Source organism: Colobus angolensis, unplaced genomic scaffold, assembly GCF_000951035.1.
Source record: "Colobus angolensis palliatus isolate OR3802 unplaced genomic scaffold, Cang.pa_1.0 Scaffold196, whole genome shotgun sequence".
NCBI classification, from domain to species: Eukaryota; Metazoa; Chordata; class Mammalia; order Primates; family Cercopithecidae; genus Colobus; species Colobus angolensis.
In genome coordinates, this window is record NW_012115110.1 from 4155768 (window position 1) to 4167526 (window position 11759).

Below are 11759 nucleotides of genomic sequence, written 5' to 3' on the forward strand. Positions count from 1 at the left end.
GTAGAGGTGGGGTTTCACAGTGTTAGCCAGGATGGTCTCGATCTCCTGACCTTGTGATCCACCTGCCTCGGCCTCCCAGAGTGCTGGGATTACAGGCGTGAGCCACCATGCCCGGCCGCAGGTTTGTCTTATACTAACCAGTTAATAATGACACTTTGAGAAATCCTTATTTAGTGCTTCTAATTAACTTTTGTCTTTCCAACTGTTTACATTCTATAATAAAGCAGAATTAAGGAAAATTTTTTTTTCTGATTACAGAAATATTACATATTCACCCTAAATCATTTGTTTCCCAGAAGTATGTAATATAGAAAAACAATAGATGCCATAATCCCCTTTTATTTGGACATGTATTTCTCCACTTTTTTTCCTATATGGATATTAATGTTTATTATTGTTATCTTGTTGAGCACATCCCACAACGCAAACCTGTTAGTCACTTGGGTTTTGACTTTATTTCCTAAAGATCATCTCAGGGAAAACACATCGGCTGATGTGTTTTGTTGTTGCTTGTAGATGGTGTGATTTATGCAGGCTCTTGAGTGGTTTTTTTGGTAGCAGAGTGTGGCAGTGTATCATCCATCTTTTTGTCTGTTGGATCAGTCAGACTGGAGACATTGCCATTGTCTTCAAGTGTCTACTGAAATGTACTCAAAAAAACAAAGACCCACATAATCATTGAGATGTAATATAAACCTAGAAAAGATAAAATTCCAGTACTTAGAATATATGTCCTTTAAAAAAAAATCTACACTTAACCTGATTGTGAAGAATGAGTTGTATGTAGATTAAAATTCGAAACAGTGCTTTTCTGATGAAAAGTAAGCTCCTCTTGACTGACTTCCTTGGTGACTTCTGTGACAGATTCCTTTGATTTGCTGTCCCAGTTTTCCACACATGAGAATTCACATTCCATTCTAAAGGATTCACTTCCTGCAGGTTCCGTTAGTGTTGACTGAGTTGGGGTGCACTTGGGGCTAGCTGCCCTTCTGCCTGCCCTGTGAGGCCTCCTGATTGTCAGATTGGCGATCACACTGAGTCAGTGCTGCTGGTCTGCACAATGGTAGCCTTTGGCTTCCTTGTGTGTCTGCCACCTGGAGAGTGGGCTTTTTGTGAGCTGTCGCTCCGTCTGTGAATGGCAGCTGCCTTCATGAGGTGGGCCGTGAGCACGTGGGCACTGATGATGCAGACCAGGCCCCTCGGCACTCACAGACCGTGCCCTGTGCATGGTGATTGACAGGGCCTTTGCTAGTGCCGACTGCCATGCGTGCCCATTGTGTTCGCCTGTCTAGGCTTTGCTGGTGAGGGCCTGCTTCAGAGTCACTCATGTGACAAGATCTGAAATGTAGACGATGGTGTGCGTGTGGGGAGAGTCTGACATAGCCTTTTTGCTGCAGGGAATGATGTTGGCCGGAGCTCCTATGGCGCCATGCAGGTGAAGCAGGTCTTCGACTATGCCTACATAGTGCTCAGCCATGCCGTGTCGCCGCTGGCCAGGTCCTATCCAAACAGAGACGCTGAAAGGTAATGGGTTGCATGTCTGTGTCTGGGCTCAGCATGCCTGTGGGATGGTAGTTACCCCTTTCCTGTGTCATTTACCTCCATGAAATTTATGAAGGGATGTTCTGTCGTATTTTGGTAGAATTTGGATATGTTGGTGAAGGAAGGCCTTCTCGGAATGTGGGATGGCTGTGTGGGATTCATCCATGGTTGAGAGTTGAAAATTTCTTTCTTGGAGATTTGACATTTTCTTCAGGGTCTTTTGTTTTGGGGAGGTGATTTCTAGCTTTCAAAACTTTGGAACATGATGCTTTTTCTCCAGCCTTGAAAGCATAAACATTCATTTTCTAAGTGAATGTATCTGATCACCCAGTCCCTACCATCTTCTCTTACGTACGCTCGTCCCTTGTTCTACGTTTTGGGCCATTTTTACAGTCCCAAAATGTAGTCAGAGGTATTTACTTCTGACCCAGATGATGCTGTGGTGGTGGTAGTGGTGGGATTGGAGGGGGTGGGGGATGAGATAGGAATGGGAAGGAAGAGTAACGTGGTCGTCAAGAGTGGAATTTGAAACAGTTTGATAGATCTGTTCCATAGTGGATGATGGAATAAACAGGTTTCGAGGCCTGGCTCAGTAGCTGCTGCAGGCGCTGGTGGTGCTGGAGCTCTGTGTGTTCCTGAGCCGCTGTCTGCTTGGTGGTTTCAGGCGGAGCTCTGGGCCACGTGTAGGGCACTCATCTCAGTACCATCTCCATTCTCGCCTGTGCAGTGGGAAGTGAAATGTCAGCACTGTATGACCATTGAGGGTGGGAAGGCCACGCTCCCCACTTGGAGCTGCATTTCACAGTGGTCTTCTGTAGGTAGATATACTGCGGTCCAGGGTATGCTGGAGCTGAATCATTAGAAGTCATATATAATTGTAAATGTATTTTAGCTCCCTTCCTACTGTCCTTCACCTAGCGAGATGATCTGTTAGGGGTATAAGGTAGCTGCTCGAGAGGGGTTCTAACTCCCTGATACCTGTTGTACTCTGTTGATCTCCAACAATGTCCCTTTGCAGTACTTTAGGAAGAATCATCAAAGTAACTCAGGAGGTAATTGACTACCGGAGGTGGATCAAAGAGAAGTGGGGCAGCAAAGCCCACCCGTCGCCGGGGATGGGTGAGAGATTAATTCATTTGTGTTCATCGTTACTGCTGGCTGGCGTGTTCATGCAGAAGTGTCTTTATTCCTTTGTGGTAAATTAGTCAAATTAAGAAAATAGCTAGTTTTTCTGATGAGCATTAATTAAAAACACAGTAAGATCTAGAGCAGCACTGTCCAGTAGAAACAATCTAATGCATGCCACACATAGAATTTCAGAGTTTCTAGGGCCGTGTCAAATGTGAAAAGAAACAGGTGAAATAATTTTGGTAGATTTTATTCAACTCAAGTCAAAATATTAACATTTCAGCATGTAATCAACATAAAAATGATTGAGATATTTTATAGCCGTTTTTTGTACTAAGTCTTTGAAATCCAGTGTGTATTTATTTGTACTTACAGTACATCCTTATATGGGTGCCAAATTTTCATAAAAAATACTTGATCTATATTTAGATTTTAGAAAGTTCATATTTGAAGATGATTTACATACCCAAGTTGTTACAAGCATGTTTAATGTTTTCCAATAACTAATTGACTATAATTTTTAAAATTAAGCAAAACCTAGTGTTGGGTTTGTCAGTATCATTAGCAGTGTTCCCGGCTCAGCAGAACCCATGACTGATGCTGCCGGGGCGGCTCCACGCCACAGTTCTCAGGAGTTATTAACCAAGGCTTTTTCCCTCCACAGACAACAGGATCAAGATCAAAGAGCGAATAGCCACGTGCAATGGGGAGCAGACGCAGAACCGAGAGCCCGAGTCTCCCTACGGCCAGCGCTTGACTTTGTCGCTGTCCAGCCCCCAGCTCCTGTCTTCAGGCTCCTCAGCCTCTTCTGTGTCTTCACTTTCTGGGAGTGACGTTGTGAGTGCCCTCCCCTCCTCCGTGTGTCTGTTGGACAGTTTGTGTCTCTGGTAAATGTCCATAGCTGTGAGCTTAAAATCTCCCCCTTAGTTTTGCTCAGGTTTTGTTTCCTTTTATGTGTGTGGAGTGGGTGGGGGGCAGCCCCGTGATGTCGGCACCCGGCTTCCTTTCCCCCACTGTGAACCTTCTGAACCCGTCTGGCTCATGCAGCTGTCGAGGGCAGTAATCCTCTTCACAGATTTAAAAAAAAAAAAAAAAATCCAAGTATCTCTTCTGTATTTCCTTTAACATTCTTTTTCAGTTTTGATGAAATTACTTGAAGGAAGCCTGGGTAGATTTGGGCTGCCCGTTCAGAAGTTAGATTTAATTCGAATAACCTTTCATAGCCAGCCTGGAGGCAGGCGTTTCTTTTCATAGCTTTAAGGAAGTAGTAGTGCACCTTTGTGTACAGCTGTCCTTGTTATTTTTTGTACCGGGTTCAAGGATTCAGACACACCGCCCTGTACAACGCCTAGTGTTTACCAGTTCAGTCTGCAAGCGCCAGCTCCTCTCATGGCCGGCTTACCCACCGCCTTGCCAATGCCCAGTGGCAAACCTCAGCCCACCACTTCCAGAACACTGATCATGACAACCAACAATCAGGTACGTGGCCCTCTGGTGCCCTTCCCGGTGGTGGCCCCTGGGAAGGGCATCCAAGCTGTGATATTCACTAGAGATTCATGGTCCTTTGAATTCGAAGAGTAACTTTTTGAGTCTTTGGCCATTGCTGTCTTGTTCTAGGAAATCCTGTCTTTTTTGTGGTGTTGAGGTCCACCATGTATAGTTTCAGCAGCAAGGAGACTGTGGTTCTTGAGTGCTGCTGTGGCTTTTCACGGGGGCCAGGTCGACTGCCTTCCTGTAAGTTTCCTCACTGCCCCAGCATGAGACTGCTGTCGCGGGTCATCTTGAGAGAGCGACTCAGTCGCGACCCACTTACCCGGGCACCAGGCAACACCAGACACGTGTCCCTGCTTCCTCTCAGAATCTCAGTGTTGAGACTTTTTATTTAAAAGTTTTAATGTGAACTTATTGGACTTTTTTCATGTTTTACATTAGGCATACTTTCTAAGGCTTTTTCTGTTAGAATATACTGTCTGCTTCTAAAATTTAGATAAAATTAGAACTCTAAAGGAGAATTATATTATATGTCACTGGAATATGTGTGGGTATAAAACCCAACATGTTAACTGACTTAAAACCATTTTCTGAAATGTGACGTGTAATTTGAGCATAAAACTATGTAGGTACATGCAAAAGTATTTTGACTCATTTCTTGGAGTTTTGCACTCTGCTCTGGGGAAGACATGCTCACAGGATCCACCCTGATTCTGGCAGAGCTTCTGGAATGCTGGCTCTGTAATGACCCACAGAGTTGATGAGCAGAGCCATGGCCCAGCCAGACACCATAACGTGTCTAATGACTGCATGAATGTAAAATTCTGAGGCAATTATTTACGCTCTTAAAATGAACTATACCACAGATAAACTTGGTTGCCTTGTTATGGTCATCAGACTGGGCCCTGACGTCCTGGGCCGTGGGTCACAAAGGTGTTTGTTTTAACCACCCACAAGCCTTGGGGCCCTTGAGAGCCCAGTGCGGCTGCTGAGCTCCAGAGCCACGCTCTGCAGCTGCTTGTGTGGTTCGAGTGTGAGGTCTAGGGACGCTGAGGGTTTCTAGGTTCTTATCTAAGAAGACTCTTGGCCACAGTCGATCTCCAGAGGTGGTTGGGGTAAATGCATGGGATGCCGAGATGCAACGAGGTCAGTGTTGCAAGTCTGAGAAAAGGGATCTTGTTAGTGTGCTTCTGCTGCTGACAGTAATGGGCGATGCTGACATAGAAGCAGCCCGGGACCTGGACAGCAGGCGAGGATGGAACTGCCGGCCGTCCCACGGCCCCTCAGGCCACCAGTCGGGCCAGCGTCGGTCTGTGACCCCAAGTTCAGTGTGTGAGTTGCAGATTCACCACGGGGGTGACAGTTGTTATTCTGATGATGCTAATGTTTTGAATCGTTTGATCTTCAATGAGTTTTAAACTTTATGACTTGGATCATTGGCCATACTTTATATTCCAGTTGCTGTTTCAGAATATGAGGTATTTCTGATTCAAAGCACAATGTTGTTAGGTTATAGTAAAACAAACTGCTTTATGGAGCCCACATGCAACTGTGCCATTTATGAGCTGCCCTTTGGCGATGCTGAGCTTTAGAAGCTGGATGGTTTTCCTGTGACTGATTTGGTACCCATGGCCATCTCTGTCGTTTTCTTCCTAGACCAGGTTTACTATACCTCCACCGACCCTAGGGGTTGCTCCTGTTCCTTGCAGACAAGCTGGTGTAGAAGGAACTGCATCTTTGAAAGCCGTGCACCACATGTCTTCCCAGGCCATTCCCTCAGCGTCCCCCAACCCGCTCTCGAGCCCTCATCTGTATCATAAGGTATAGCTCTTTCCTGGTGCGTTCACCTGTTCAAGCTGCCGTGTGAGAGGTGGCACTGAATGTTTTCTCCTCCAAAGAGAATTCCAGAGAGATCATTTGAAAACGGAATTTGCTTTCTTGTCATTCAGCCTCATGGTTGCTTGTCTTTCCAAACAAAAATTTAAAGAGTTAAACTATTTTAAGATGTAATATATAGTTTTATTGGTTGCCACAAACATCTCTTAATTCCTCTGTTGAACTGATTAGCATAAAACTAAAAGTTGAAACAAGGCTCAAAATGGAGACTTTTCTTTTCCCATTTATATAATTCATTTGTATGCTACATACCTTGGTTTCCAAGAAGTAAATGATAAAACCAAGAGCAGATATGTGTGCTGCTATCATTCCCACGTTGCCTGATCCTCACCTGGGGTGGGAGCAAGCGTCAGGGTGGGCAGAGCTGTGTGCTGGGCCTCAGCAGGGCCCTGGCATTCCTGCCCCTGTGGCTCCTCACAAGTCCAGCTGTGTGCACGGAAAAAACAGGTCACGTTAAGTTCCTATATTCTCCAAGTACCTGAATGATTGGGAGAGCCATGACGAGGATCTTCCAGGTCAGCCTCTATCGTGCGTGATGTTCCCTTGGGCTGTGCGGATGCTCGGTGCTTTCATCGGTGTCCACACCTCTTACTCTACTCCATTCCTCCTTTGCTTGTCTAATCCTATTTTGCCAATAAGGTTTATTCTTGAGGCTTGCGTCTTTGGCCCTGTGTTGTATAATGATTGTTTTTAGGAGTTAAGTCATAGAACATTTCCTCTTGGATTTATGCATTCCCGATAGACATATTCAGGGTGAAAGAACAACTTCGCACAACAGCTCCTTCATTGCATTTTGGCTTTGCTTTCCCAGCCTCCTCCTGCTGTTTGTCTTGCTCTGAGACTTTCCTGAAGCCGGCGTGTGTTTCCTCTCAGTCTGCTTGGCCGGGACTTTGCAGTGCGGGAAATGTGCTTTGGGTGCAGCCCAAGCACAGGCTGCTGCATGCCGGGATCGACAGGCTGCTGAGGGCGAGAGCACCAGGCCCTGGCACGTGTGACTCGCTTGTTTCTAGAAGGTCACAGTTGGGGGAAGAACATGACAGGGACCTTCTTATTTCTTTTTTTTTTGGAGACAGAATCTCAGTCCATCCCCCAGGCTGGAGTGCAGTGGTGTGATCTCAGCTCACTGCAACCTCCGCCTCCCGGGTTCAAGCAATTCTTGCGCCTCAGCCTCTCGAGTAGCTGGAATTATAGGTGTGTGCCGCCACACCCAGCCAATTTTTGTATTTTTAGTAGAGACAGGGTTTCACCATGTTGGTCAGGCTGGTCTCGAGCTCCTGACCTCAAGTGACCGGCCTACTTTGGCCTCCCAAAGTGCTGGAATTACAGGCGCAAGCCACTGGCACCCGGCCAGGGACCTTCTTATTTCTATGGATAAGTAGAACAAGTTAGAAGTGAGGGTCTGCTGAATTTGTGTGGTTTGATCCTGGTACATGGTTCTTGCCTTCAGTCAGTCACGGAATGGGAAGAATACTTTTCTCTCAAATGGAAGAGTTGGGAAGTCCCAGAGGGCAGGTGTCCATCCCTCCTCCCCACGTAACATCACGTCGGTGCTTAGTGTGGTCACTGCCGGAGGACGTGGGCATTGTGCCTGTTGTCTGGCTCCAACACTGCTGTCTCTCTCTTTCTCCAGCAGCACAACGGCATGAAACTGTCCATGAAGGGCTCTCATGGCCACACCCAAGGCGGCGGCTACAGCTCTGTGGGTAGCGGAGGTGTGCGGCCCCCTGTGGGCAACAGGGGACACCACCAGTATAACCGCACCGGATGGAGGAGGAAAAAACACACACACACGCGGGACAGTCTGCCCGTGAGCCTCAGCAGATAATGGCTCCTGGCTGCGTCGGCCTCCCCCACCCCTCCGCAGACTGTCCTGCGGCCTCGGCCAGCGGCAGGGGAACCGAGACCAGCACCCCGCACGTCAGCCGGGCTCACGGCACGCCCGCTGCTGATCACTCTGCATGTTTCTTTGTGTGATGGTCGCGTCCATCTTCAAGAACAGCTCGTTGTGCTCATCTGTGAAGCCTTATTAAATGTGGACGTTGTTTTCTGCCTTCCCAGGATTCTTCCTTCAGTGCTGAGGCAGGTCAGGCTCAGGAACTGCAGGGACGTGAACATGCGCTTGCGGTTTGCGGTAGCCGTGTCTGTTCCTTCGCGGTTTGCTATTTTCATTTCCTGTTTGTCAGAGCAGCAGAGGAGATCAAACCCCGTTCGTGTGTCTTTCCTCCATGGATAGGCTTGGGAGGTCATTGTTTTACTGCCCTCACATTTTGTTTGAAATTTCAGAACTGTTTTTCTATGTAAATATTGAAAACTTATGATTTGTGCAATAACTCAGATATTTTTTATTTAATTTCCTATTTTCACATAAGTTATATTTAAGGGAGGAGGGAATTTTTTTTAAACAAGCTTAGGTCCTTTCCCGAGCTGCATTTTCTAAGTTGGGTCATCGTGTCGGCTGGTTGTCTGACGAGCATCGTTACAAACACCGTGATGAGGGGTTTGGGGTTTTATTTTGATGTCTTTTCTTTTGGTCGGAGTGAGTGAAGGAGACAGGTCGCCCTGACGGTTTTCCAAAGGGCTCGGCTCCAGAGCCACCTGACGAACTGCCCGTGGCCCCTGCTGTCGGGCCCCAGGCCGTTGTCTTGCTCTGACCACAGAGTTTTAATGTTTTGGTTTTCAGTTCTTTTAAACTGGACAACAAATCCAGCATTTCAAGTGCCAGAAGTATAACTTTCTAAGGAGAGAAGGGTTGTCACATTATAAAATCTTTAGGAAAATGTGAACTGGAAAACGCTTCAGTCAGTTTTAGTGACATAGCCTGTGATGATGGGTCTGGTGACTATTATTGCGGACCATGGTACCCAGTTTTAGGAATGTGGAGAAAGGAATTCTGTTGATTCCATTGAGGAATCTGTAGCGTATGTATTCGTTCTGTTAAGAGCAAATCTAGGAGAAGTGCTTCAGCTGCCCAGTGCGCCGTGGGGAGTGTTTTAATGGATCATGTCGCAGGAGAGCACAGCCCAGCGTTGGGGCCGGGACTGCTGGCGCCCGACGTTGGAAGCATACAGGTATACTATGCAAGTGTATTCTGCCACAACAACCACTGTCTTTGTTACCTTTTTTTGAACAAGAATATATCCATCCTGCCTAACCCTGAGTTTTTGGAGCACCACAGTTGTCCTGGGAGTTGGTTGCATCTTGTAGGCCATCTGACTTCCTGTTGTTAAAACAGGGGTCTGGTCTTGCTAAACACTACAGGTAGGTTGGTCTTTGAAGTCCACTAGTGGAGAATGTCAAGACAAGATACTTATTACCATGACATCTGATGGATGTGCAGCAGTGGGGAGTTCTAGATTGATCCTCTGTATGTGATGGACGCCCATCAAGGACAAGCTTTAAAATGTCTGCGGTCTGCTCTTTTGAAGCAGGACTGGCTCACTCTGTCATTGGGAGCTGTCAGCTGCGACTGCAGGTTCTCTAGGAGGCATTCCAGAATAGAGTAGCACACTGTGTCTGCAGTTCTCGATGACTGAAAGTTATCAAAAATATTTAAAATATTTAAATCGTGAACCTATTGATAAAGAATATTTATAAAAACTGATCTGTAGGCCTGTACTAATCTCTACGCATTAGCAATATTGACTGTAAACCCACATTAAGGAAACCACTACGGGGCCGGCAGTGAGTGTCCCGTGGGGTGTGCATTTTAAAGCTCGATTCATAGACACAGGTACCATGTTCCATTTCCGTCATGGTGAAGCAGATGAATTGGCCTGGCTACCACTGTGGTCGCGTGCTACAGGTTTGACAAAAGATACCATGTTTCGATTTTTTTGTGTGTGGACAACAATATGGAAGCTAAAATTGACATATTTTTATGTAAAGTTTTTCTATTCTTTGATTTTTAATAAACTTTGGAAACCAGTTTTGTGTTTGTGTTCAAGTGTATGCTTTACAGGGTAAGAGTGGCTTCCACATTTTCAGTTTTGAATTTCTAAATTAGGGCAATACTTTAACCAGTTATTCTAAATAAGATTCAAAAGAAGGCAGATGATCCCAGTCCTATAAAGCAAGTTGCGGCAGGGAGATTATGTTGTCACTGGTCCATTAAAGTAGGAGGAGGTAAAAATAAAAAAATTAGCCGGGCGTAGTGGCTCACATCTGCAATCCCAGCTACTCGGGAGAGTGAGGCATGAGAATTGCTTGAACCCCGGAGGCAGAGGTTGCAGTCAGTCGAGACTGTGCTGCTGCACTCCAGCCTGGGCGACAGAGCGAGACCCTGTCTCAAAAACAAAAAGTGGGTGGAGGTTCTAGGCTTTGCACAAGGCCTATATAACAGTAACAGAAACGTGTTCTCTGTCCTCACATTCTGATGCTAACAGGAATTCAGTAAAACTGTTTAAATGGTTCTTATATGCCGTTTCTGGCAAGCTGCTGTGTGATATTATGTACTTACACTGCCCAGGGGCAACATTTTACTTTCTTCATTTCTGTTAGGTCAACATTGCATCACTTGCAAACAAGACATTACAAACCAAACCATCATAATGTAGCTTAAAATGTAACGGACATTTGGGATTTATTGAGAACTGTCGTTTGGGATTTATTTGAGACGGAGTCTCGGAGTCTCGCTCTGTTGCCCAGTCTGGAGTACAGTGGTACAATCTCGGCTCACTGCAGACTCTGCCTTCCAGGTTCAAATGATTCTTCTGCCTCAGCCTGCTGAGTAGCTGGGATTAGAGGCACCCACCACCATGCCCGGCTGATTTTTGTATTTTCAGTAGAGATGGGGTTTCACCATGTCGGCCAGGCTGGTCTTAAACTCCTGACCTCAGGTGATCTGCCCACCTCGGCCTCCCAAAGTGCTGGGATTACAGGTGTGAGCCACCGTGCCCTGCCGACATTTGGAATTTATAAGGAAAGGTACAAGAATTCTTCTAGGCCAGTAGGTGACAGAACTGCATGTCCCAGCCTGTGCAGCCCCTTGAGTGCATGTTCTAGAACCATCAACTCTAGAGTTCTTCCAGTTGTCAAGGTGGGTGTTGTGGGTAAAACACATTCCTTCCACCTGGAGAACAGAGTAGCCCTGTCCTCTTGGCACCTGGTTTCTGAGAGGGTGCAGAAGCTGCTGACAGCACTGCCTAGTGGTGCTGTGGGGAAGACGGCAGGCAGCTGGCTGGGACTCAAAAGCCTCTCCAGGGGGCCGAGCCCTGTGTAGGTTCTGCGTGAGCTGCCGTGGCCAGGGTGGGGCTGGCAGGAGCTGAGCTGGGCCTCCGAGGGAGCTGGAGGGCTTATAGCCAGGGGCGTCTGGAGGAGGAGCCCACGACAGTGCTGAGGTACAGGGCACTGGAGTGGGGAGATGTGGCTGAGTTAGCCTCTGTGTTGGAGGCGGGACTGGTGGGTGTTGTGGGGAGGCACTCTCGGCCTGCCCCGGGTTTGCCCGTGGGTGGTGATGCTGCCTACTGAGCCACTGGTGCCTGCAGGAGAGCTGTCTTTAGGAGGCTTCCAGGAGCAGCCACGTTACCAGGGAGCCTGAGGCCCCACAGAGGCATCTGAGGTGTCAAATTTGGGTCCCGCTCTCCTTGGAAGCTGGGAGTACTGGAAGGTAAGGGTTTTCTGGGGGCAGAGTGAACCTGTCCAGGCCACTGCGTGAACATCAGGAAGCCCACCATGTCATCTTGGGACCCCATGCGCTGGATTTC

General features: G+C 47.2%; 1 protein-coding gene across 1 annotated transcript in view; it reads left to right on the forward strand.

Annotated features, from left to right (window-relative positions):
• Positions 1 to 9982, forward strand: part of PAPD7 (PAP associated domain containing 7) — a 42008-nt gene extending 32026 nt beyond the window's left edge. Inside the window, exons 8-13 of the mRNA XM_011940962.1 lie at positions 1398 to 1524; positions 2561 to 2661; positions 3335 to 3507; positions 3991 to 4149; positions 5818 to 5982; positions 7688 to 9982. Of these exons, the coding sequence (XP_011796352.1) occupies positions 1398 to 1524; positions 2561 to 2661; positions 3335 to 3507; positions 3991 to 4149; positions 5818 to 5982; positions 7688 to 7882 (920 nt within the window). The 3' untranslated portion in view covers positions 7883 to 9982. The remainder of the gene's footprint in view (positions 1 to 1397; positions 1525 to 2560; positions 2662 to 3334; positions 3508 to 3990; positions 4150 to 5817; positions 5983 to 7687) is intronic.
• Positions 9983 to 11759: the final 1777 nt, after the last annotated feature.